The sequence below is a fragment of the Salmo salar genome, chromosome 26, assembly GCF_965601325.2.
Source record: "Salmo salar chromosome 26, fSalSal1, whole genome shotgun sequence".
Lineage (NCBI taxonomy): Eukaryota > Metazoa > Chordata > Actinopteri > Salmoniformes > Salmonidae > Salmo > Salmo salar.
In genome coordinates, this window is record NC_138316.1 from 12534104 (window position 1) to 12560008 (window position 25905).

Genomic DNA, 25905 nt, shown 5'->3' on the forward strand with positions numbered 1-25905 from the left:
AATGACATCTTTTTGAGTTTTGTGACACGTAAAAAAAATACAGACACGACATGCCAGTTTGAGGCGCTAGTCTTCAAAAGAGTGGCTACAGCACAGGTTTGAAGCAGGCAAGTTCTCAGATAAAGAAAGAAAGAAATATTAAGAAAGAAAAAAAGAGAACCCGGATGTCAATTACAAAGAGAAAGAAATAAGTGAAGAGGGAGAGAGAGAAAGAGAGAGGTAAACTGAGACAGAGAGGGGGAGAGAGACAGAGAGGGGGAGAGAGACAGAGAGGGAGAGAGAGAGATAGAGAGAGAGAGAGAGAGAGAGGGGGGGGGGGGGGAGAGACAGAGGGGGAGAGAGAGAGAGGGAGAGAGATAGACAGAGAGAAAGAGGGAGAGAGAGACAGAGAGAGGGAGAAAGATGGAGATAGGAAGAGAGAGGGAAGGCATTGACATAATTCATCCAAATACCCCCCCTAATTAGCTATAAAAACACACACACACACACACACACACAGACAGAACACTGTTCTCATTTCAAAGGTCTGGCTTGACTGGGAGAGAGGAACGGTATCTTTGTGAGAAAGAGCGTACCGAAGGAGACTCTCCGTGATCCCACAGATACCTGTTTACTTCGCCATACTAGCTCCAGCCCTTTGAAGAAGCCAACCAGACCGATGGCTCTCCTCCATCTGACACTGGGGTGGGGTTTCACAGGCCAGCTCTACCTAGCCTTCAAACCACCGGGCTTTTAAATCACACTTTCAATGCCATCTACTGTATGACACGAATGCCCTGAGTTGTTTCTCCTTTCACTTCTATGTCTATTTTTGGCGACGTTCTCGGTCGCCACTTCATATCTGAACAGAGTCCGTAGTCTTGCCTCTTAGGCTAGAAAGACGATGAGAGACGGATAAAGTGTAACTCTTCGTATGACAGTCAAGGTGGGATTGAGTAGCAATCTTATACCAGAGTGGGTTTCCACGGAGACGAACGCAGACAGACGCAGAGCGGGTTTCAGATAGCTACCGTTTTGACGCTCACCAAGCTTTTCTAACAATTTGGGCATGAACAGTTCTAGTTATTTTTGCTTTAATTACACAGCAATTACAATGTAACAGTAAGTCTGCATGTGTAATTACCCCCATTGTAATTACGTAATTAGATGAATATCCGTGCTTTATAACCTAAGGCGTCAGTCGGCAAATCCAATTTCAATTTGTATGGCGCAAGCGTTTTGCCTCCATGTTTGAGAGCCGTAAAGACCTAGGGATATACGACTAATCCTTGCCATGTTAAAGCGCTGCTCCTCTTAAACATATTTAGACATGGGGGATTCTCCAGAGGAATAGGAGCAGTAGGTTTGTAGCCGGAGCAGAGAGGTGGGAGTGAGGGGTGGAGTGGAGGTGCTCCTGCTCGAGGCCTTGAGAAAAGCCCCTCTCGCTCTACAGTCTGATGCGACCAGGCTCTGAGTAGCTGCATGATCATACTGTACGCTCCTTTCTCAGCGGCAAGTCATTTTCATCAACTGGTTGCCATCCTTCCCTTTGCTCAAACTCTTTCTATTTCTCTCGCTGTCGCTCCGCCTCACTCCCTCTCCTCTTTTCTCTGTCTCTCTCTCTCTTTCTGTTTCTGCTCTCTTTATTTCCTCCACGCAGCCCAAATAAAATTGCATTTGTCACATGCTTCGTATACAACAGGTGTAGAGTAAGAGCCTATTTAGTCTTGATCCGAAAATGTGGTCGGAGACTCCGTATGGCACACAGAGAGGCCAAACTGAGCTCTGTGATGCGTAGTTGCGCGCCTCCCAAATGTTGGAACAACGCAGGGGGTTTCGTATAGCTCCACATTGACATGATTGGTCGATGGTAGGTGGGGGGCGGGAGGTCCTGTGTAAACAAAAACTCACTTTCTTGACAACTTCCTTCACAACAGCTCTGCGCTTCTCCGCAAAGCTCAAGAAGCATGAATGCCCTGACTTCTGCAGAGGCCGCATCACCGTAAACGCTGCACGGCCGATGCAGACGTCGGATTGACCACGCAGCGCCTTCAACAGTGAATTGCTTGCTTACACTTACCTCACGCTAGCAACCAATGGAATCCTCCTAGTCTGTGAGAGGCCCAACCAGAAACAACTTTAAACTTGTCTTTAGTTCGTCCAAATCTCTCCATCTCCCTTTTTTCTTACATTTTAGAATCTACAATGGATGTTAACATAAATACCCCCCATCTTACAACACACTGGCAGCTCTGCTTTACATACTATTACATCAGGTTTCAATGGGTTCTGTTCCGCCATTCAGGGTAAGCCTCTGTTTAAGACCTGCACTCTGCAGGGCCTGGCGCTCTGAGGCCCACCATAATGCATTCAGAGAGAGACACTATCAAGTAGGAACATTCTTGCTTATCAAGCCCAATTCAGACTGGAGAACTCTGAAATCTGAAGCAATAGATTCCTTCCGCAGTCAAACCAATCCGTTAGCCTAATAACACAAATAAAAGAGATGATTAGGGGGGGGGGGACTGTACTTATGAAAAAGAGGCGAAAGGTTCTGACGTCTCTATGAAATACAAAAGCATTAAAGGTTTTACTGCTGTGGATGAAAGAAGCAAGGTCTCTGAAGGATATTTCTGAGGCAGACACTTTTTCTCAGCAAGTCTTTAAACAAGTGCAGTGTCAAAGACAAAAGAGATTGTCTCGACCTTCTTTCACAGTTGAGATGTTATTGTTGATTACTGTAATTCAAGTTTAACTCAAAATTGCAGTGGGAAGGTGGTTACGAGGTTGGCGGTATGGTGATGGTTAGCAATGTTTGCAAGACACACACGCACACACAGCCTTACAATGAAACACAAACAATTCTCAACAAGCAAAATTGCAAGAGTATAATATAAAGACTAACAGAGAGGTATAGCCAGCCACATCCTGTTCATTTAAAAACACTGACACATTCATGCAACACATACACACACATAAGCAGAAACACACTCATACGCAAACACATACACACACATAAATGGCACCTTCCTCCACATTAGCTGCAGACACATTTTCTCACACACCTCAGTTTCTAAATTAGGTGTCCCAAAGCTCCAAATATGAATCATACTCAATGTTATGAAGGATGAAAAACTTGTAGGGCTTTGTGCTGTCACTAATGAAATACAGACAACAACAAATTGTACATCTTTAGTGTTTATTTCCCCTTTGACCCTGTTGTTATGGTGGAGTGGTGTATACACAGCTTCCTGAGTCTCACAACAGAAAGCCTGTGAACTGTGTCTGAACGAGAGATTGTGAGAGAGAACCAGGCTAAGAGGTTGTACCTGTAACAATGTAAGCCCCGCCCGCACAGACAAACCCCCCAAAAGCAGGTAGGGGGGCCCTCAAGGTCAACTTTAAGGCCCGTTAGAGCCAGCAGGAGGGAGCTGGCACGATGCCCGCATCCCCCTGTACGGTGGAAAAACACAGGCGTTTGAGCTGGCGATCACACTCCATCACAGCACTCAGAGAGGGACAGAGGAGGCGGCAGGGCAGGAGACACTGATAGACGAGGTAGGACTACAGAGAGAGAGTGAGATAGAGAGAGAGTTGAAGAGGGCAAGGGAGAAAGAGAGATAGAGAGAGTGTGTGTGTGTGTGTGTGTGTGTGTGTGTGTGTGTGTGTGTGTGTGTGTGTGTGTGTGTGTGTGTGTGTGTGTGTGTGTGTGTGTGTGTGTGTGTGTGTGCGTGTGCGCGCGCGCGTGTGTGTGTGTGATATTCAACGTTGTTTAGCGTGAATACCCAAAATATTTCAGTTGATGTAGGTTTTATTGTAAATATAATTTCAATTGGCAATATTTGTACGTTTTTGATGATGTGGAAGTTCTTCACATCACACATATGTAAATACTTATAAAGTTAACTAAATGCCATAAGCTACATTTCTCAGATCCAAAGTACTTGAGAACCAGAAGAAAAAGAAATGAAACTTCCTGCATTAAAATTCAGAAGAGAATTACTTCCGCAAAATACCCCCCCCGCTGAAAAGTGCTATGTTTAATAGCCTCTATAAAGAAAATACGTTTTTATCTCACTCTAGTTTTTATTCATTCCTAATTGGGGTGTGTGCATGGGGGGGGGGGTTGTCTGTTATTATTTCTTAGATTAAAATAAACATAGCCCATTCCATGTTCAAACCCATCACACTACATTAGGATGATAAGGACTCTATGCTACTGTGAATAAATAAACAATTTTGTCTGTACTGTTGGAATTAAGTTGCTTCAAGCCTTAAGCATAAGCCACTTTTTTCAAACGACTTAAAAAGCACATTTCACTCCGCAAATGAAGTTCAATTTTTTTGGACCTGCTTCATATGTATATCTTTAATTAGTGTCTTGTTTAGCTTAAACCAACTGATCATCACATAGTCATGGCCTAATTAACGGGCGAGCTGCTTAGATGTGGTGTTCCACCCGAAGGAATGAGAAAGTTACCTTTAAAACGTCTCTAATCATTAGGAACAGCCTCTCTTAATCCTGCTAAACATACACTGTATCTGCTTTTGCTTATTTGGCTACGGTGGAATCACTTTCCCTCCCATGTTAAAGGAGATGTTTTCATCACTCGTAATATGTTTGGCCCGTGCTCGTAGTCGTGACTCATTTTACACGGGGACACATGCTAGTCTGTATAGAGCATGTTCTTCACCACACCGTGTCTGTGTTCTATGTGCCAGTGTGAAGGACACAAGTCACAGCTCCGTCGTGGGAGTTGAGCATCTCCATATGATTGTTTTGTTTGAGTGTGTGAGTGTGTTTAGACAGGCCTCCTCTCTCCAGTAAAAACAGTGCGCAGAAAGTATCCTATAGACCCTCTGTGAGGGTGTTTTTTTCTGCTTTTGAACAGGCAGTTTTGATCAGATCCCCCCTCTCTCTCTCCAGTCTAAGTGGACTCCTTAGGGTCCAGTGTTGTGTCGAAGGGATGTCAAAGTAAATGGCGTCTGTCAGAGATCTTGTGCCAGCCATCAGCAAACTCATTTTGTGTAAGGACTTATCCTCTTTGGACACAGTGGTCTCCCCCTTACGTGTCCTCCCCATATAAATAATGAAGAATACATTGGAATAAGTCCTGATAGTAAGGATAATGTGACTATGGGATTGATCGTTATTCAGGGTATAGTAATGACTTTGTCTTACCTGAGGATGGGGAGGAAGGGTGTGGGCTGTCGTCTTGGACGCTGCCGGTCTGGGAGTGGCCTCCTCCGGCTCCGCTTTCCTCCGTCACGTTGGAGGATCCAGGGGTGGTGGACCTGCTGATGGACTGGGAATCTGGGTCGCTGGCCGAGCCACGCCGCTCATCCAGTCCTGTGGTGTTGTTCTGCTGCTGGATGGCTTCTTCTATGGGCCGCCGCTCCTTGTTGTGCACCCGAGAGTGGACCACCATCTGGTGATAGGTCCTGAAGACCCGGCCACAGTCAGGACACTCTGTGGGTTTCTCTTTCAGGCTAGTCAGGTGGTTGTACTCAAGGCCGTGGCCCAGGCCCAGGCCATGGCCGCCATGATGTGGCATGAAGTCACGGTGGCTGTCGAAACCCACTCCGTCGTCTTTCAGGGGCATCATGGCTCCACTGCCGGCCTTCGAGCCATGCAGAGCTTCGATGTGCTGCTTCTGCTTGGAGCCATCGTTGGAGCCCATCATAGGGTAGTCATGCTTCTCTTTAGTGAAGGCCATGCCGGCAGCATTGGTCATCTCCTCATGGTGCTGCTCATGGTGCTGCTCCTTGGGCATAAAGGCGCGGTCCATGGCCATGCCTCGTGCCATGATCTGCCAGGCCTGATAACTATTCAGCGGGTCCATCTCTGCAACTTTGGCGGCCGCCTGGAGGCGTTCCATGCAGCTGGACTTCAGGGGGGGCACCAGGTTCAGGCAGCCCAGGAGAGAGCGCTTCTCCCCTTCACCAAGGCCATGGCCCATCCCTGCCATGGGGCCTAGCAGCTTCCCCAGCATCTCCTTCTCCTTCATGGCAATGCCGGCTTTGGCCAGCATCTGGTGTTGCTCACTCAGACCCTGTTTGTCTGGGGATAGGAAGCCGCCCTGCAGGCAGGAGATGTAGCGTGAGTAGAGGTTAGCGTGGGCCTCCTGGGCCATGCTGTTCATGGTGTTGACAGCGTTAATGTCCTCTGCTGGGGGCTTGCTCTTGATGGCCAGCTTATTGAGATGGACCTTCATGTGGTTCTTGAGAAACCAGGGCTCCTTGAAGCGACGACCACAGATCTGGCAGACGTGTTCAAATGAGTCCTTGTGTTTGCGCATGTGGCCCTTGAGGAACCAGGCTTGGCTGAAGACCTGGCCACACACCTCACAGCGGAACTCGTTGGCAGGCTTCTCAGAGCCGCCAGCTGCACCCTGTCCCGCAGCTGACTCGGCCGTGATATGGGCTTTTTCCACATGGCTGATCAGGTCCTCCTCCTGCGAGGCAGCAAACTCACACAAGGTGCACTTGTAGGGCTTGTGCAGGATGCGGATGTGACGATCCAGCTCCTCCCGCTTCTTAAACTTGCCCTTGCAGAAGGTGCAGCGGAATCCAGTGGGTGGGTTCAGGGCCTGGTCATCTTGGGCGCCGGCCGGCTTGGGGGAGGACGACGGCTGGGAGAGGGAGTCTGGAGTGCCCAGGCTGGTGGGGGTGAGGAGGCCACAGGCAGAGCCAGGCTGTTGCTGCTGCTGCTGGTTCTGAGGGCCAAGGTGTGGCTGGTGCTGCAGGGGCTGGGCTGGCTGAAGGAGGCTGCTGCTCCTGATCTGCTTGTCCCTCAGGATGGCCCTCTCCTCCAGCTCATGTAGAAGACGGTTCTCCTCACGGACACGGCCACGTCCCTTACCGAGGTTTCCCAGCTTGTGGGTGCGTAGGTGGATTTTGAGGTTGCCCTTCTGTGCTGCTCGATGGTCGCAGTAGGGGCACTTGAAAGGCTTCTCACCTGTATGTGTGCGCATGTGCAGCGACAAGATGCTGTTGAAGCGGAATCGCTTGCCGCACAACGGACAAGGGTACTTCCTGTTCTTGCGGGCATCGTCTTCAATGTCGTTCATCTGGGACATGATGCCCAGGTTCTGCCCATTGAGAAACTGCTGCAGGTCCACACGCCCATTCAGGTTGGCCAGGGCACTTGCATCTATGTCCCGGTTGAGCTGGTTGGCGAGCAGTGCCATCTGACTGCTGATTGGTTGACTGGCCAGGGCAGCGTGGCTCTTCTCATCCAATGGGGTGGCAGCTTTCTCCTCAGGGATCTGCTGTCGGCTCTGTAGGTCGGGAAAGGCGTGGCCCAGCTGGGCCGTCAGCTGGTGGAGCTTCTGACTGATGGGGTATCGGCCATTTAGCACAGCGTTGCTCAGATGGTCTTTGTCAGCGTCCGATACTGCTGAAGACACACCAAGGCACAAACTAGAGTCCTCCATCCTGTAAGAGAGAAGGATATCACAACGGTCAACCACAGTCAATCAACCTGATAAGCAATGCATTAAAAAAGAGCTATGGCTCATCCAAAAATCTGAACACCGGAAAAGAACGAGAAGTATTAGAGTAAATTGTCAGTGCATGATGAATGGAAATAGAGATGTCATTTAGCAGAGTGTCTTACAGGAGGAATTAGGGTGAAGTGCCTTGCTCAAGGGCACAAAAACAGATTTTCACCTATTCCGCTCTTAACCACTAGGCTACCTGCCGCCCATATAAATGTCATTTTCTTCTTTTGATTTTCAGTACAGCTTATGTTCTCACACTTGTGGTTGGAAGACTGTAACCCTCAGAACTTTCTCAAACTGTAACACAGTTTTGGATGCAATAATTACACAGTAAACACGGCGGGCACTGCCTAATTATGCTACTTGGGCCCATCCTATCAGAATTCCTCCAATTACACGCCTTAATGAAACGGAGCAATGCCATTGTCATGAAGCTACCGCAATGCTACAATTATGATATTAACAATAGCACTTAAAACCAAGGGGTTACTTCAGTAAACACACGCTCTTATCTCCCTACTGCGACACTTGTCTAGTCGTAATTCTCCATTAAAGAGGCACATTACATTTGATGTGAATCACTTTTCTCTTGCCTTCTCTTCCCCTCCTCTCATGGCTTCCAATGAGGAAAACAACAGTTGGTGTTATTGAATGGGTTCCCAATGTATCAGAGGCCTCCAAGCCATTAAGAATGGTTTCAACGGCCCAGAGCATACACCGTCAAGCTGAAGGGAATACACAAGCAGAGTCTGTTTTTGTCTTCTTGCTTGCCGGTTGTTTGTGATGCCCTCCCCTCTCTTAAGAAGGATAATGGCGTGTTTTTAACTTGCAACAGGTGGGGTCAAGCTTCAGAAACAATAAAGTGAGTTCTGCCTTGGTCAACAAAATACTGTATAATATCTCATTAAGCTGATTAGTATGCTGCCTAGTAACAGTGGCAGCGTGCTATAACACACGATTATAATCATTTTAAAAAAAAAATCCTTTCAGGGACTTAGCACTAGCATAACATGAGTTATCTTTTAGTGGAGTGAGATCAGTTTATGTCCAGACGCCTGTGGATTCAGGGACACCCCCAACCGAAACACACACAGACACATGCACCTGCACACGCACGCACGCACGCACACACACACACACACCCGCTCACACTTCACAGGGCTCAAAGACAACTCGCTCTCGCTTTTAAGATCTCTCTCTCTCTAGCTTATGCCTATCTCGGCTTCTAACTGGTGCTAACCCAGACACCCACCAACTGACAAGGCTAGACAGAACAACTGAAATAAATAAAAAAAATGTTGAATCAAACCGTTACACATGTAAAGTACACACACGATAGAGAGGATGTGGGAGTGAAGCACATTGCTGACGCACCCTGGAAGACCCTGGAAGACTTAGGCCTGGCTGTTATTTAGCCGACCGTTCTTCCAATACTGTTGCTTGTTGTTGACTCTTATCTCTAAAATATGAATACGATCTGTGGGCTGCTTATGAATACTTTCTTCTTCTCTAGAACGTGACTGCAATCATTGTCTAGTAATAAAGGAGAAGGCCATCAAATGAACCCTTGAAGGATATAATGGCTATATTATGTAGACTATGTGATGACTGGGCATGCCTCATGTATGCAGAGCCTGCTTACATTGACGAGGTCACGCACGACTGTATGAGCTTATTATCATGTAACTGAGACACAGATATACTATCCCACACTACTGCAAATACCATTCAGAAAACATCTTTGTAATACTGCAATAATATTACACTGATATGAGTATATTTTCTAAATACAATGTTGGGAGAATACACAGGTAGATAAAACCAGTTTCTGGACAACTTTCTCATCCTGATCTCTAAGGAAGGATTGTCCATTGCCAGACAAAATGAAGTGACTCTTAAATGTGCCACCCACAATCCTTTGTAAACTCGGCCAATATCAGACGGAACCCTTTTTGAAAGTGCCCTGCATACACGCTGCCTTTTGCCATAGACATCTATGATTCAAGCAAGACTGATGAGCTGTTGCTCATTTATAGAGATAGCAGCTTGCCCTTTTCTTCAATTTGATTTCCGGCTTTATCTTTAACATATAACAAAGGCAGATAGACAATGGAATAATGTGAAATGAACTGACAAATCCATATTATTTTTTTTTACGTATCCTTGCTGACAAGCGTATGCAAATGAACTCCATTAATATGCCTCCCTTGCTCCCAAGTCATTTTATATTTTTTTTCTTGATTAAAAAGGACATTTCTTATGTGACACCCCCCCCCCCCCCATCCTATCAACACGCATGCAACACACACAAACACAGACACACATTCACGCACGCACGCACGCGCACACACACATACATTGCTTTTGACAACAATTCAATATCAGAGTGCCCTCTATAAGTAACAATGCAGGTGGCTCTTAGAACACTGACACAGTGAGTGTTCCGTGTATTCATGACAGTCTTATTTCACTCATATGGAACTCTGTTTCTGAAAAAAAGAAAAATTGTTGATGTACACACGTAGAGGAAGTTGTACCAGTTGGTAGACAGTAAGTACCAGTAATCCAACGTTTCATTCTCTTGTACACAAGTACGCAATTCAAGTCTGTGTGGTTAGCATTATAAACATCACAGGGTCACAAGTCGTAACTTCTTACCGTCATAGTTAGCGTTACAAGTAGCTCCCGAGTAACTGTACACCTGTATGTTTGACCTTGACATGTCTGCCATCCAAACAGCACACTGTAGCAATGTCTGCGCTCGCTCTAACCTGAAACAGATCTAACGTTTGTCTGGTGTCTACAACAATGCTCTTTCATTAACGATAAGGCTCAAATGACGCCTGCAAAGCCACCAGACTTCCTTTTGCACTCTCTCACAGAGGTGCAGTAGTGCTCTACTTTACAGTTTGTGGTTAATATTTACCGTTTTTAGTAAAGCGGCACAAAACCAGATTTCTCTTCTTTTTTTTTCTGAGCAAATTGCTCTGCAACCCACAGCTTAATTACGGCCGGTATCTTTAACACAATGGAAGTGTATTTCTGTCCGAATATATTTGTGCTCAGTGCGTGTCATTATCTAAGCAACAAGCATCGCAAATGTATGAGGGCAAATGTGCTCTGATCCTGTAAAGTACATGCAAAGTTGAACGAAACAGAGAACACTTGCTCAGTGAGTATTACAAATGATGTACACACTGAACACCACAGACATTTGCATATTCTAAGGCAAAAAACACATACTGTAAGTAGAGTATGCCTAAACATGCTCTTGTGAAGGTTTTGGATTTCATAAAAGACAGTGTGGAAGTACTGATTGAACCCCAAATCTAAGTTTTTTTTTTACTCTAATGTTAGTAAACAACGTAATACAAAAAACACTGTATAGCCTCAAAACATGTTTAAAACTATTATTTTGATATCATGGATGTTCAGTCCTTGCATCCATAGCTCTGTGTATGAATTTGAAAGTGGTTACATTTCTCCAGGTCCATCCCTCAGCCTTTTGATTTGCCACTTTGTTATTGTTTTAACTAGGTTTATAAGGAGAAATTATGAATGGAAAAGCCATTAGTAAGGCAATACTTTGTTATTTTGGCATGTATTGACAAGAATCCATTAACTAATTACAATGCAATACCTCATTAAGTTATAATGAAGGTCATTGCTTTTAAATAATCAATCATTATTCACAAAGTAACGGAATTCCATCATATTTGCACCAAATCATTAATGAATTTAGAGGGGGAAAACAATCCGATGGAAAATGTGTGCGTTTGCCATATGTTACATATTCTGAGGAATGCATATTTACAAAATATTGAAGGAAAGCAGATACCAACACAAGTTGAGAAATCTTGGCTCATTTTAAGCATGGCAGTAAATTGAAACCAATATGACTTTTTCCTCATGCATGTTTAGTCTATTGCAGGTGGTCTTCGGAACTCTTCTCATTAACCCAATAGAAAAGTGAGTTGTTTTTCTTCCTCTCCATGCTCTTTGACTGAACTGGATTATTACATGCTGTAATGAGGCGAAAACAGAACGGTTCCCAGCACAACAAGTGAAATAAAGTACAATAAACCTAGTCCGTTTCTTCCAACATACCTAGACCGCACACAACAACTACGCTAACATAGGAGTTAAGAACCAAGACTCGAGCTTCACAACATAGCACGAATGAAGCAACCCAATATATCAAAACAAAAATTCTATACAAGAACATGAACGCTATACAACGGTGACAAATATGAATCGACCTAGCTGGGCCTTTCCTTTCTGCTCTGTAGTCCCACACAATATGTCATTGAGGTCTCTTAAGAGGACTTGTCAACAGGTAGTTCAGCTTTCAGCTCATCTCCACAGATCACTATGAGGCCCCCGCTGAAAGAAGAAAATAGAAAGAAAAGAGAGAAAGAAAAATGCCTGTCTTTTTATCCCTGCGTCTGACAGGCTTTCGGGATGCCAAGGAGGAAGATCAACGGGAGACAAGCGAATTCCCACAGTTCATTGTCCTGGTCAGCCACATCATCAACCGGAGCCGGGCCAAAAGCTCAAAGCTTCCTTTTATGCTAACCATTCCTGGTATTATTTTGATGACCAGCAGATGTGTGTGTGTGTGTGTGTGTGTGTGTGTGTGTGTGTGTGTGTGCCTTTTTCATGTATATATCTTGCAATAGTGGTCACAGCGGTGTGGAGAGACTCCTGCCAGTTGATTTTATGCATTGTGACGAGTGGGGGGATTAATTGGCTCGAACATTTGTTAACCAGACTGTGTTTCACAATAAGAAGGGAGATGGATGAGATAGATGACAGAGGACAAACAAGCGCACAAAAAGGATGGAAAAAGGGAATGATTTTAGATAATGGGGAAAGAATTTCTAACATGTAAATGATTGTCCGTATTCTGTCATGTGCCGTTTTCCCCTCCTACCCTCTCCCTCGTGACACAACCCTCTGTCGGGAAAACAGGGCCGCGTCCTCATGGCAGGCTACAGTAGTCACGGTCGAATCGCTGATCACGCATGGTTACTCTACAGCAGAGAAAGGCCACCGAACAATGACCACAGTGTAGCTGTCCGTGTAGGGTCGATCATGGCTTACATTATTCCCCTGGGATGCCTGCCTGCATCTGAACACTACATACTGGAAAATGAATACAATGACACATCGCTAGCAAGGCATCACTGACACTGTTTCTTAAAAAGGCAGACATGCTAACAGTACAATCAACCCAGCGATTGTTTTCACTCTACAGTGGGAAATGAGAAGGGTAGCCCGGTAGTGCTGAGTGAGTCACCCATCATCACACTCTCACAGGCATTAGAACGGCTATAATGTTGGCAAAAGAAAGCCATATCTGCCTAGCGCCAGTTGAAAAAGTCAACCGGGCCACCTTTTCTTCCCTTTCAGGATTTTTCTTTTTTTCTTTCGAAACTCTAAATGTCAATATTACCTGAAATACAGTAAGTGAATATCAGAAATAATTGCCGTTTTCTCCTCCTCATGCTGGTTCTTGTTCTTAGGAAGTTTTGCATAATGGCTGAACAGGGGCTGTTGTTGTGACAGGTGCTGAAATCAAACTGGGAGGCGACGGAGACAAGGTTCAATTTAGTTTGTGGATCCTTTAATTGTTGCATAGCTAATTAAACAAAAAAAAAAGATCCCTCACACTCCTGACTATTTTCCGTCGCTCGTATGCATACGTGGGGAGGTAAATTGTGCCTTGAAGCCAAGTGATGCTGCCTTTGTGCAGGGAAGGGAGGAGAGGGGCTGGGTGCTACTTCAACATACTTACCATCTCCTCACAACTGTAGAATGGAGTTTTCACAAAACAAATGTATGGCTAATTAGAGATACTCATTATGGAAAGCAAGTCAAGTAATTCTTTTACATCATGCCGCCCGTTCATTGAACGATTCTTCAATGTCTTTGAAAATATCTATTTTTCTCTCCCTTTTTCTCTGTGAGAAGATAAGGTGGAGACTACAAACAGGTAGGGAAGCCATATGCTCTTGAATGAAAAAGCACTTCTGTCCAGGCAAATGGGCTTTTTAAATATTGAACCACTGCATGTCTTTTTAATATGACAATGTTAAATCTCCTTTATTCCATCACTTTGATAAACTCGCTCAAGCTCATCTGGAGAGACTTCATGTGAAGGAAACTTTCAATTCTTGCAGGCACTCTGTCAAGGCAGGCCGTTATGCAACTGTACTCGGTATGTCCATAGAGCAGTTTTTTAAAAGCAGCACACATCCTGTTTAAGAAAGCAACTAATCTTATCAAAGCCATCAGGAAGTGAGACTTGACTGCAAATGCTCTCGATTCTTTGCATACGTTACAATATCTGTATTTTCTTTGCAGCTATTGTTTGCAGCTGTGAGTAGCTCTGAGAATAATTCATCATTTTCTCTCTCCCTCTCGTGTGACCCAAAGTCAGATCCTGTCTTAATGTGGCTTAATAAGAAAGGAAAGAAAGACAGAGAGGAAGAGAGGGAGATTCAGAGAGCAGGGCACATTATCTGCATTAAAGTGTATTTATTATAGACTAATTGTGGCAGAGGAAGTGCGTTAGGAGGGTGTGCTCTCAGGGGGGAGGGTGGGGAGCCTTCGGGACATCAGGGAACATGTTTATTTATCTCACTTTATCTGAAACAGTGGGGCTACTTCTCTTAGGATCAGAGAAAAAAAGTGAGAGAGGAAGGGGGAGAGGGAAAGAGGGGAAGAAGGGGAAGAGAGAGCGAGTGTAACCATTTTGCGGGCCAGACAGAAGTGTTTGCCTACATGCCAACGCTTCACTAAGACAAGACTGATTAGCGGAATAAGGCAAAGTTGGTCAAACTTCAAAACAGGCCTCTCTCTGAACTCCACTACAAAACCCTCTCCTCGTCCTGTTCTCCTCTGTGAAACACCCATCCCAGAACAGCAGCTTCCTTTTGGTGAGGTTGCTAAAGATAATAGCTTTTACTGCAAAGCAAATTTAGAAGACACATTTTCTACAGTAAATCTGAGAGGCTAAAGGACAGTATACATTACCAAAACTGTTTTGTTTCATTCTACTGAGGTAACTAAGAGATGTGTGTATTGAAGGGCCAATTTGGCCCAGGCCCTGGATTCCAAATGTCTCTCCACACTCCTCTCTCTCTGACCTGTCTGCATTTTTATCACTTCTCCCTGCCCTCTCTGACCTTCAACATGATCACTGATTCACCATCTCTCACTACCAGCGGCTACAACCCAGTTCAGCAGAGAACAAGTGTCTGTGTGTGAGTATTTGTGTGTGTATTTGTGTATGTATTTGTGTGTGTGCCTGTGTGTGTGTGTGCGCGTGTGTGTGTGTGTGTGCATGTCTGTGTGTATGTGTGTGTGCACGTGTGTGTGCACGTGTGTGTGTTCATGAAGGCGATGATGTTTAATGAAAAATGACCTCTCTGTATAGTGCATTCAGTGCTTCCCTCCCTGGAGATGTCTTGCTCTTGAAGCAACACAAGGCCTCTTCTTTAATTGTCCCGGTGTAGTGCCGTGTGGCTGGTGATAAGTGATATTACTCACATTCTCTGTTTTCCCGAACCCTCGTCATCGCTAACCCCCACCACCACCATGATGCTAATATGTTGTTTATGTTACCATGACTGCAGATTGTACATATTGTATTCAAGAGGCATCTCTGCATGAGCAATGCATCATGGGTCGTAACCTCTCTGTTTTACAGTGCCTTGCAAAAGTATTCTTCCCCCTTGGCGTTTTTCCTATTTTGTTGCATTTCAACCTGTAATTTAAATGTATTTTTATTTGGATTTGATGTAATGGATATACATGAAATAGTACCAATTGGTGAAGTGAAATGAAAAAAATTACTTGTTTAAAAACATTCTAAAAAATGTTAAACGGAAAAGTGGTGCATGCATATGTATTCACCCCCTTTGCTATGAAGCCCCTAAATAAGATCTGGTGCAACAAATTACCTTCAGAAGTCACATAAGTAGTTAAATAAAGTCCACCTGTGTGCAATCTAACTGTCACATGATCTCAGTATATATAAACCTGTTCTGAAAGGCCCCAGAGTCTGCAACAGCACTAAGCAAGGGGCACCACCAAGTAAGCGGCACCATGAAGACCAAGGAGCTCTCCAAACAGGTCAGGGACAAAGTTGTTGAGAAGTACAGATCAGGGTTGGGTTATAAAAACATATCTGAAACTTTGAACATCCCACGGAGCACCATTAAATCCATTATTAAAAAATTTAAAGAATATGGCACCACAACAAACCTGCCAAGAGAGGGCCGCCCACCAAAACTCACGGACCAGGTAAGGAGGGCATTAATCAGCGAGGCAACAAAGAGACCAAAGATAACCCTGAAGGAGATGCAAAGCTCCACAGCAGAGATTGGAGTGTCTGTCCATAGGACCACTTTAAGCCGTACACTCCACAGAGCTGGGCTTTACGGAAGAGTGGCCAGAAAAAAGCCATTGCTTAAAGAAAAAAATAAGCAAACACGTTTGGTTTTTGCCAAAAGGCATGTGGGAGACTCCCCAAACATATTGAAGATGGTACTCTGGACAGATGAGACTAAAATTGAGCTTTTTGGCCATCAAGGAAAATGCTATGTCTGGCGCAAATCCAACACCTCCATCACCCTGAGAACACCATCCCCACAGTGGAGCATGGTGGTGGCAGCATCATGCTGTGGAGTTGTTTTTCATCGGCAGGGACTGGGAAACTGGTCAGAATTGAAGGAATGATGGATGGCGCTAAATACAGGGAAATTATTGAGGGAAACCTGTTTAAGTCTTCCAGAGATTTGTGACTAGGACGGAGGTTCACCTTCCAGCAGGACAATGACCCTAAGCATACTGCTAAAGCAACACTTGAGTGGTTTAAGGGGAAACATTTAAATGTCTTGGAATGGCCTAGTCAAAGCCCAGACTTCAATCCAATTGAGAATCTGTGGTATGACTTAAAGATTGCTGTACGCCAGCGGAACCCATCCAACTTGAAGGAGCTGGAGCAGTTTTGCCTTGAAGAATGGGCAAAAATCCCAGTGGCTAGATGTGCCAAGCTTATAGAGACATACCCCAAGAGACTTGCAGCTGTAATTGCTGCAAAAGGTGGCTCTACGAAGTATTGACTTTGGGGGGGGGGGTGAATAGTTATGCACGCTCATGTTTTCAGTTTTCTTTTGTCTCATTTCTTATTTGTTTCACAATAAAAAATATTTTGCATCTTCAAAGTGGTAGGCATGTTGTGTAAATCAAATGATACAAGCTCCATTTTAATTCCAGGGTGTAAGGCAACAAAATTGGAAAAATGCCAAAGGGGGTGAATACTTTCGCAAGCCACTGTATTCCTATAGTGGTCACAACGTAGCAGCTACGAACTCTAGGGGTGCATTGTGCAATTTCAACACATTGAAAGACATCATCAGATTTACAAATCAAAATTATCTTAAAAGCCATATAAAAGGGCATCCATGTTTTGGTGAAAGAATTTCAAATAAAAATCTAATGGTACTGCATTTCATCCATGATGAGGCTATAATGTATTTGTTGTGAATAAGCATTTAAGGATGGCACTGTGACGTATAGCTTAGCCTAGAAAGTCACCAGCAACATGGGAGAACCTGCCATGTTTAGCCTGCCTGCCTGCCTGACTGCCACACCCCACCACCCCTCCCTGTCCCCTCAGCCTTTAGATAATACCCATGTCCTACAGCTGTGATCTGTTTTCGGGGGCCGGTGACAGAAGGGCTCACAACACGGACGGCGCTCTGCTATCACCGTTAAACTGCCTGTCTGAGCCACTTGACGGAGCTCTGGAGAGGCCGCATCATCTTGATGCCCTGAAACCAGCCCCCATCTTCCACTCGGCAGCTCACCCCTCAACCCCATACACATACCCCTTCCCCTCTGCCCTCCGCCATCTCAGGGCCCTGACTCTTATTTATGTGCCCCACCTCCTCTACATCCCTCCTTCCTACCCTCCATCCTCTCCCTTTCTCCATCCCTCCCACTCTCCCTCCCTCTCCATATTTTTTTTTTGCTCCTGCATCTGATTAAGTTAACAATGTGCCATTATTTGCATGCTGATTTCGCCGGTCCCTCTCCTCAATTCTCTCACAAACACAGGGGCTGGATCACAGTAATGTGATAGCACAGCAGCCAGCCAACGCAATCTCCCGCAAAACCAGGTGTGCGCAATCCACATCCCTCTTAATTCCTGCCCCCATCAAATTGTTTTTCCCCCTGTTTTTTTCTCCATCCCTGTAGTGTTTATAAGGTTGTACTATAATCAAATCTGGAGCGAGAAAGCCTGTCTATTTTTATTAATTATAGACCGGCGCTGATGTGAATGTATTCCGAAAGCATCTTCAAAATAGGTCGGCATACAGTTTCCTATTCTTATCACATTTAAATGTCAACATGGTGCAAAGCCCTACAAATTAGTTCAGGCAGACTTCAACCCCCATTTAACATTTGAAGCTCCGCTCTGCAAGCTCAAAGTGTGATTTAACGCAGTTTACACATATAAGGAGCTAGTGGTTTGTCTTTCAAACTTCTCATTTCAATACAGACATTACTGCCAAGCCGCCTGAGAAAATGCTGGTGAGGGGGGAAAAAAGGGGGGGAAAAATTATATAAAGCAACAAGAAACAATGCATTAGCTTTCATGAATAATAGATCCTCCGTCAGTCCGTGCGAGATGTACGTTTTTAGCATCTCCGCATAAATCCTGTGCTGAAATGAATAAATCAAAATGGGGGACCTTTCTTGAACGTCTACCCAAAGATGTCGCTAGCAAACAACAATAATATAAAACACCCCCCTGTTTATATGCAAGCAGGACACAGTCCCCATAGAGTAACAGGAAACAATGCAGCGGAGATCTGTTGTTTAGGTTACTGGTTGGTGAGCATACCAAACAGAGTTCAGACATCTAACACACTGGACCTATTGATACAACCTACATAAGGAAACACGTACCACCATGAAAGTCTCCGCCACAAAACAATCACATTATTCTCAGAAATGCAATCTGAGATGGACATGTTCTATGGAAAATCAAATTTGATTTGGAGCGTGATGGGGATTAGCAAATACCATAGAATACACACAACAGCAGGCTACTTCCAATGAGATCCACTGGCCAGACATGGCCTTCATTGACTCAGCCTCACCATGGCAGACAGGGTAAAAGGCAGATGAAACGCCTCATACCCTGGGGAAGTGTCTCACATGTCAAGCTGTTTCACGTCCACTGAAACGTGGGCTAAACTACAGGCCTGTGGGCCACCCTAGGTCCAGTCAGTCCTGAAGGAGGTCTTGCTTTGTGGGGGGTAGGATCGAGGATGTGCCCCATACGCTTCATTACACCTCGACCCCACTGGCCATATCTAAGGCATTCACTGACGGCATCAACACCCAGCACAAGCACTTCATGCAGGCGATACGGACCAAGGTCCTCAAACCCAGCCACAGTGTTTTCTGTGCACAACCTCAATCTAGTCTAGTCCATTCTGTGTCTTTTGACCAATAGCATCCAATGTCCCCCAGCTCGCACTTGCCTCAGCTCTACCAAAACCTGTCATTATGACGTGACCGTCCCCCAGTGACATTTCTATCTAAGTCTACCACTCAGATATGGCTACTTTACATAGGACACATTCCCTTGGAGACTGCTCCGTGCTCGGGGCTACTGTCTCACCACCTCATACTAGTGTCGTGGCACGGCCCTTTGAATTTCCTCCGCATTTTCTTCATACGGCTTATCACAAAGTGTTCTATGAGCGAGCTGAAACGTCAAAGCGTTACATATCGTTTAATGCACAGAGCGGCCCTCGGGGGATTAATTGACTACGGTGTAAAGTGAGTTTGAGGCCGACGAAAGAGCAACACGAAGACGAATACGTTTCATTAACAGACAAACAGAGCCCAATTGCTCCCATCGAATTGGCGGGGAGTGAAGATTCCCCAAAAGTTAAAACACATTTGTCCACGGAGCAAGTGAACTTCACGTGGCACCCATTCAAAATGGAAAAGGGTTTAGGCTTCCAAGTGTGTGAGAGTGAGTATGTCAGCGAGCGGGCGTGTCAGTGTCAGCCAGTGTGTGTAACAGAGAGCATATGTCACTTAGTAAAGCATTGTCTCAATGTATACGCTTATGCTGCTTGTTAGTTCAGACCTGTTTAGATTACGAGGACAGTCTCCACGCCGTGCTCCCGTGCTCCCTGTTCAGTGTCTGTCTACACTAAGTAGTACAGTAAGATCCCTTCTGTTCTCTATGCGTTAGCTGCTCCTCTTCCTCTATGCGCGTGATAGCCCGACTCTCCGAGCCAAACACGCGGCGTTGTTCTACGACTGCCTGGCGACTTCAAATATTCATCAAACAGAAAGAAAAGAAAGCCTCTTCTATCCCGCGGTAGTAATTTACCAATTATTTGGAGTACCTGCTGACAGGTACGTGTCACAGTCTGCTACATTCCCCCCGTCCCGCTCCTACCCGACGCCCTGCTTTTCCCCTGCTGCGGAGAGAGCCACGGCGCTTCAGGCACACGGCGAGACGAGACGAAGAGGAGGAGGAGGAGAGTTTGACTGCAACTCCGATGCTTTGATTTGGGAAACGGTTAAGAGCGACGGAAGGTCGAAACTTGACGTGCTCCAAACACGCAGCCCCAGTCACTCTCAGGGCGGTTTGACTACTTTCTAAAGGAGTCCAGGAAGACAAGGCCTCTCTTTCCGAAACTCAACCAGCAGAAGAAAAAAAAAACGAACAAACACGACAAATACAAAACACACAATAAATGGCTCATTAAAGAGAGTAGACGACTACACAAACAAAGCAGCCTTCACTGGCTGTCACCAACGTTCTCTGTGATGAGGAGCACAGTGGCGGTGCTAGAAGAAACTCTCGGAAACAGTCGCAAACCACTGCCAAAGTCACTGTGACGGATCTCTTTGCCTGCCTGCATTATGTCTCTATTTGTCTTGGTGACACATCTAATGTGGATGATAGGCATTGTGAGAATTACGACTCTGTAGCTCGGTCTCAGTGAAACAGACCATCTCTTTCCTTCAGTAGAGGACCCCAGAGCTGAAGGGGATGTAATTCAATTATGGCGTGTGTGTGTGTGTGTATAAAGATGCGCTCCCTAAGTATTATGGGAGTTTGGAGGAGCTGGGGGTCCACACGGAGCCATCAATCGGTGTGGAAGTTCAGGCCACTGTGGGCCAGTCGGCCGGGCAGGCGGGCCACTGGAGAGGGACGAGAGGAGAGCGTTGCCTCTCTATCTCACACTGTGCCCTGAATAAATGAACATCTCTCCAGTGTGTGTCGCGTCGAGGAGGTACTTCAAAAGAAAAAACTGCCATCGCTCACTCACTGAACGAACGTAAAGACCTTCTCCTCTGCCTTTTGTTAAGAAATAAAACTGTACACAACTGGATGGCACTGAACAGGCGAGTGAGAGTGCATGGGCGTAAATCATTTGTTTTTCAAGTTAATTCTAATTGTCAGCAAAAAATAGCAACAAATATGTCTTTAGGATCCATATCCTATATCAAGTAATGCAAAGCGGACGTCATTTAATTGCTGTATTCTCATTGGAGGAGAAATGCTATAATATAAGCTCCCAAGTGGTGCAGCGGTTTGAGGCACTGCACGTCAGGGCTAGAGGCGTCACTACAGACACCCTGGATCCAATCCAGGCTGTATCACAACCAGCCGTGATTGGAAGTCCAATAGGACGGCGCACAATTGGCCCAGCGTCGTCCGGGTTTGGACGGCGTAGGCCGCCATTGTAAATAACAATTTGTTCTTAACTGACTTGCCTATTTAAATAAATGTTCAATCAAATGAAGAAAAAAAAAATATATATAGTCTAAGGCCAAACAAACCCAGACATCCTGTGTGATTAGACAGTCAGGACAATAGAGGAGTGTCACTGACTGCTTAAGTCAAGGACAGTAAATGTGCTATAGTGCTGTCTGTATGATGACATGATTCCCCCTGAACAGATTGTGAGCGGTTGCATCACGCACCAGCATTTGGGACAGTCAGAATACAGCATTGCACGTCGCAGTCTTTCCCTCAGGTAGGGCAGGTTCATTGTAAATCTGGGGCAGAGGACCTCTCCACGCCATCTACGGTGTTTACTCACACTCATTGTGGCTGGAACCACTTTATGACACTAATCCCATAGACTGTCATAGACCCGGCCCGTGAACATCTCTTCCACACAATCCAGTTCTAATTCAAAAAGCCCTGCACCATATCTAAACCTCTCTCTGCAACCGCAGCGCATGTTGTCTGGTGTCTGCATGGTGACAAGGATCCTTAAGAAGCTTAGGTGCATGCATGTACAGTGTGTGTGTGTGCGTGCGTGTGTGTGTGTGGGTTTCAGTTGAGACCCTCTCATAAATAGTTAACAGAACGGGGGAGATTGTTAATGGTTGGAACGACGCAGAGGACGGAATTAACCACCTTTACTCGTCTTTAATTACTACGAAGTCCACCTCTGTACCACCGATCTATAAATGCATAGTGAATCCCAAGTGGCACTGAAGTTACTCAGTCCAACGTGTCACAGAGATATACCTCAGCAAAAAAAAAAGAAATCCTGGCCCAAAATGTGAACGATAACACAGAAATTGGGACAAACCGTACGTCCTTCTGTGTATTTTGGGATCCCACTAATTCATTTGGATAATACTACAAAAAAATGATATCTTAAAAAAAAGAAGAAATGATGAGAAAAAAAATGAATTTGAAGAGAGAGAAAGAGAGAGAAGTCCTAGGGGGATATGTGATGAATCCAGGTCTTAGGGGTGTCCCAGCGAGTAAAATAAGGTTGAACCTCAATAGGATCAACATTCAGGGCAAAACTGCAATAAAAGTAGAAATCTGACAGAGAAAATTATCTGCAATTAGGACAAACAGCACTAAAAGCAAGTTCAAAGATAATTGTTTTCAGAGGGGTGTGTGACTGACTCTGATGAATCCCAGGGCGGCCAGTTTGTGTGGTGGAGAGAGAGACAGAGAGAAAGAGAGCGAGAAAGACAGAAAGACATAGATAGAGACTAGTGTGTGAGCGAGAGAGAAAGAGAGAGAGAGAGAGAGAGAGAGAGAGAGAGAGAGAGACTAGAGACAAGCAAATTAAAGAGAGAGAGAAGGAGAGTAGAAAGAGAGCAAGTCCAAAGTGAGATGGGGGTTAAGGGAAAGTCGCTGAAGGTGAAATCTTCCATTGGTATTTGAGGAAAAGGGAAACGAACAAAGACACCCTGCCGAACAAGCCCCGATCCATCATAAGACCATGCCATAAAAAAAAAAACAAGTGTCCCCAACACACTTATCCCCTCACACATCTTTCCACAAAGAGGCGTATTGTTGTTGCCTTTCACAACACATTGGCCTTTGATGGATTCTGCCCACTAAAGAAAAGGGCCAGAATGAAAGACAGGGGTGTATGAAGAAGAAAAAAAACACATGCTTAAACAAAGATATGAATTAAATGAAAAGAAGTTGTGAGATGACCCAGGACCCAGGACTGAAGAGTGTCCCTGAGTTGTGCCTGAGGCCTGAGCACTAAGCCAAAGCCTTCACACAAAGACTATAGAATTCGTTTTATCATTAGTGAAATGAATAAATGTTGATCATAATGTCTATTCTATCATTATTTACCTATCTACTTAATATGCACAGTACAGAGAACTACTTGGAAAACCACTGTAAATATCCTAGGAGAAACCGTCTAGAGTTGGTAGTTCTTAGTACTTCTCTTTGGACTGCTATGGTAAAGTATTTTTTGATATCTTTTTTTACAACTTGACAAGCCAATCCCTGAACCTCACCAATTCTTACAGCGAATGTCAACTGAAAAAGCCCTACTTGCATAAGCACCTGGTAGATCATGGCACCAAAGATCTGTCTTTTTTTCTAGCCTGCACAGTGAAGTCACTCTTGGCATGTCTCAAAACATAACATAATTGTGTTTTAGCGGACAGAGACGGGGGACTAAAAATACACACAATGGCATAGAGATGAGCAAACACAAAAAAAAGAGAAAGAAAGCGTTTGTCCTTCAGCACAGTGTTTTCTCTGTACTTTCCCACAGCATGCCAATAACTGTGGAATAAACGGATATGTGAATTAAACCCCATTGTTTTAAAGATCTGCTGCTATATTTAGTCGCTTTCGCTTCATGCAATAGAATTTTGCCAATGTTTTGTATATGTGTACTTGGACTGCAAATCTCACGTTATGTGAGCAAGTGTAAGTGTGTGTGCATGTGTAAAAAACAACAGTTCAACCATGCGATTTTTGCAATTAGAAAAGACACAAAAATAATTATTCTGCAGCACACTCAGGCGACATATCCTGAATCGACGATGCACGGATCACGTGTTTAATAAAAAGGTTAATCAGTTGTTAATCAGAGGATTAATAACTTGTTATTTTCTTTACAAAACCATTAATATTATGCCATAAATATTTAATGTTGATGGGTCATTTTTTGGGGGAGTAGGGGCGCGGGCTAGAGTGAGCAATACACAGGCTAATGTGCATTAATCATGCTTTGGTGAAGACAAATACATTCATTCATGTTTATTAATACAACCTTGGAGAAAACAATACTCTTTACATTATGAAAAAAGTTATTCATAAAGTATTTATCAACAATGCCACAAAAGGACAGAGATCGGGGACTGGAGACCGGAGACAGCGGTCCAAAGTCAAAAATGCTGGGGGCAAAAGTTCATTAACATTTAAGATAAACGCATAAATGGCTTAAGGAAGGGGGGGGGGTTGATGCTGATTCACATTGTAGGGGCTGTGTCGGGAGGGGTGGTGGGGGGGTGAGAGTGTTTTGGGGGGAGGGGGGTTAAACAGAGATTTTCTGTCCCTTTCTTAACAAATTACCCTGCCGGTTTTGCTAATCAAAGCAAAACAAATATTGCTTTTCGTTCGCTCCATTTGCTGAATGAACATATGACATTCCCAAAATGCTCATTCCCAGCTCAAATGTAATTAAATTGTGCCTTTAGTGAAAACATGCAGTGGTACTCCAATTAGTTCTGTTTTTGTCATCGGGAGAGAAAAAATGGAATCGGGCATGCCCAAGGCACCGTCGTGTCCCGGAATGATACAATGCCTTGGCGGTATGAAGTGGGTGTGTATTTGAGATGGTGTCTGGGTACGTTGGGGTGATAGGGTTGCAGAGTGTTTATGAGTTGGATGAGTTTTCGGGGGGGGATGTTGCCTTGTTGTTGTGAGGTGAATACACAGTCAACGTGTTCGCCGGACGGTGGATGTGTCTATTTGAGACGGTGGGTGTAGTAGGATCTCTCTCTTTCTCTGGTCTTCTTCACATTCTTGTTCTTCTGTCTCTCTCTAGACATATATATCTCTGTGAAGTATGTGGGAAGCAAACTATTGAACTGGCTAACTAAGTAATTGCTTATTTTCATTTAACTCTAAATTGCGTTTTTCTTTTATTGAGGGACTGCATGGATTGCCCTGCAAAATGTCAACCATCTACTTGTCGATGAATCGATAAATTCATTTAGCGATTAGTCTACCTGATATGCGTTTTATCCATGTCTAAACACCTTTATTGGCAATCAATGGAATGCAAAGAATGTCGGAACTAAGTAACTTGCAGGCCTGAGGACATATACAAAATCGGATATTTGTCAATGGCCACGCATCATGTCCTGTTGCTGGACTTCTAGATACAGAGAAAATGTATAATACCCACTGGCAGATCACAGTGTAAAATGCAATGCAGAGCAGTGTGTCCGCGTGGCTGTGAGCTTTGTGTGTCTGTGTCTGTGTGCCTATATTATCCCTAATATCTTCCCCTCATCTCCGTGAGAGAGAGAGAGAGAGAGAGAGAGAGAGAGAGAGAGAGAGAGAGAGAGAGAGAGAGAGAGAGAGAGAGAGAGAGAGAGAGAGAGAGCGAGCAAGCAAGGGAGAGATTGAAGATGAAAAGAGAGAGGGAGATCCATTTTGTGTTCCGTTAAACACTGATTTCATCATCTGGGTAAAACACATAACTTAAAACTGAAATCAAATATTAAAAATGACAGGCCTTATAAGTGCGGTGAGTGATCCGGGGTCACGGAGGGAGGGAGGCGCGGGCGGCTTGTCAGCCACTATCTGTCAGAGTGAATTAGAAACAATCAGGGGGGACTGAAAGGGAAGGTGATTGTTATTAGGCAGCAGGGCTGTGAGCAAGCTCCCCAGATGTGGCCATGCATATAAAAGAACAGGAAGCCAGCAGTTTAATTCAGGAAGCGCTGGCGTTCACGGCCACACAAAGCAGGAAGGGGGGGGGATAGGCCCTTTGTCGCTAATAAGCTCAAAGTTACTTTGATAACAGGCAGGGTTAGGCGCCGGAATAAAAGCACTTTTCTTTTATTTTTCTAT

General features: G+C 44.8%; 1 protein-coding gene across 6 annotated transcripts in view; it reads right to left on the bottom strand.

The window, feature by feature from the left end:
• LOC106587166 (zinc finger protein 536) overlaps positions 1 to 25905 on the bottom strand; it is a 180279-nt gene that overhangs the window by 93665 nt on the left and 60709 nt on the right. For 5 of the 6 annotated variants that reach the window (XM_082969411.1, XM_045708867.2, XM_082969410.1 and 2 more), the window contains one exon: positions 5162 to 7416. In XM_082969411.1, coding sequence (XP_082825537.1) covers positions 5162 to 7415 — 2254 coding nt within the window. In that variant the 5' untranslated portion in view covers position 7416. Of the gene's footprint in view, positions 1 to 5161; positions 7417 to 10139; positions 10535 to 25905 lie in introns of those variants that run through there. The other variant, XM_045708871.2, reaches the window with a different exon arrangement.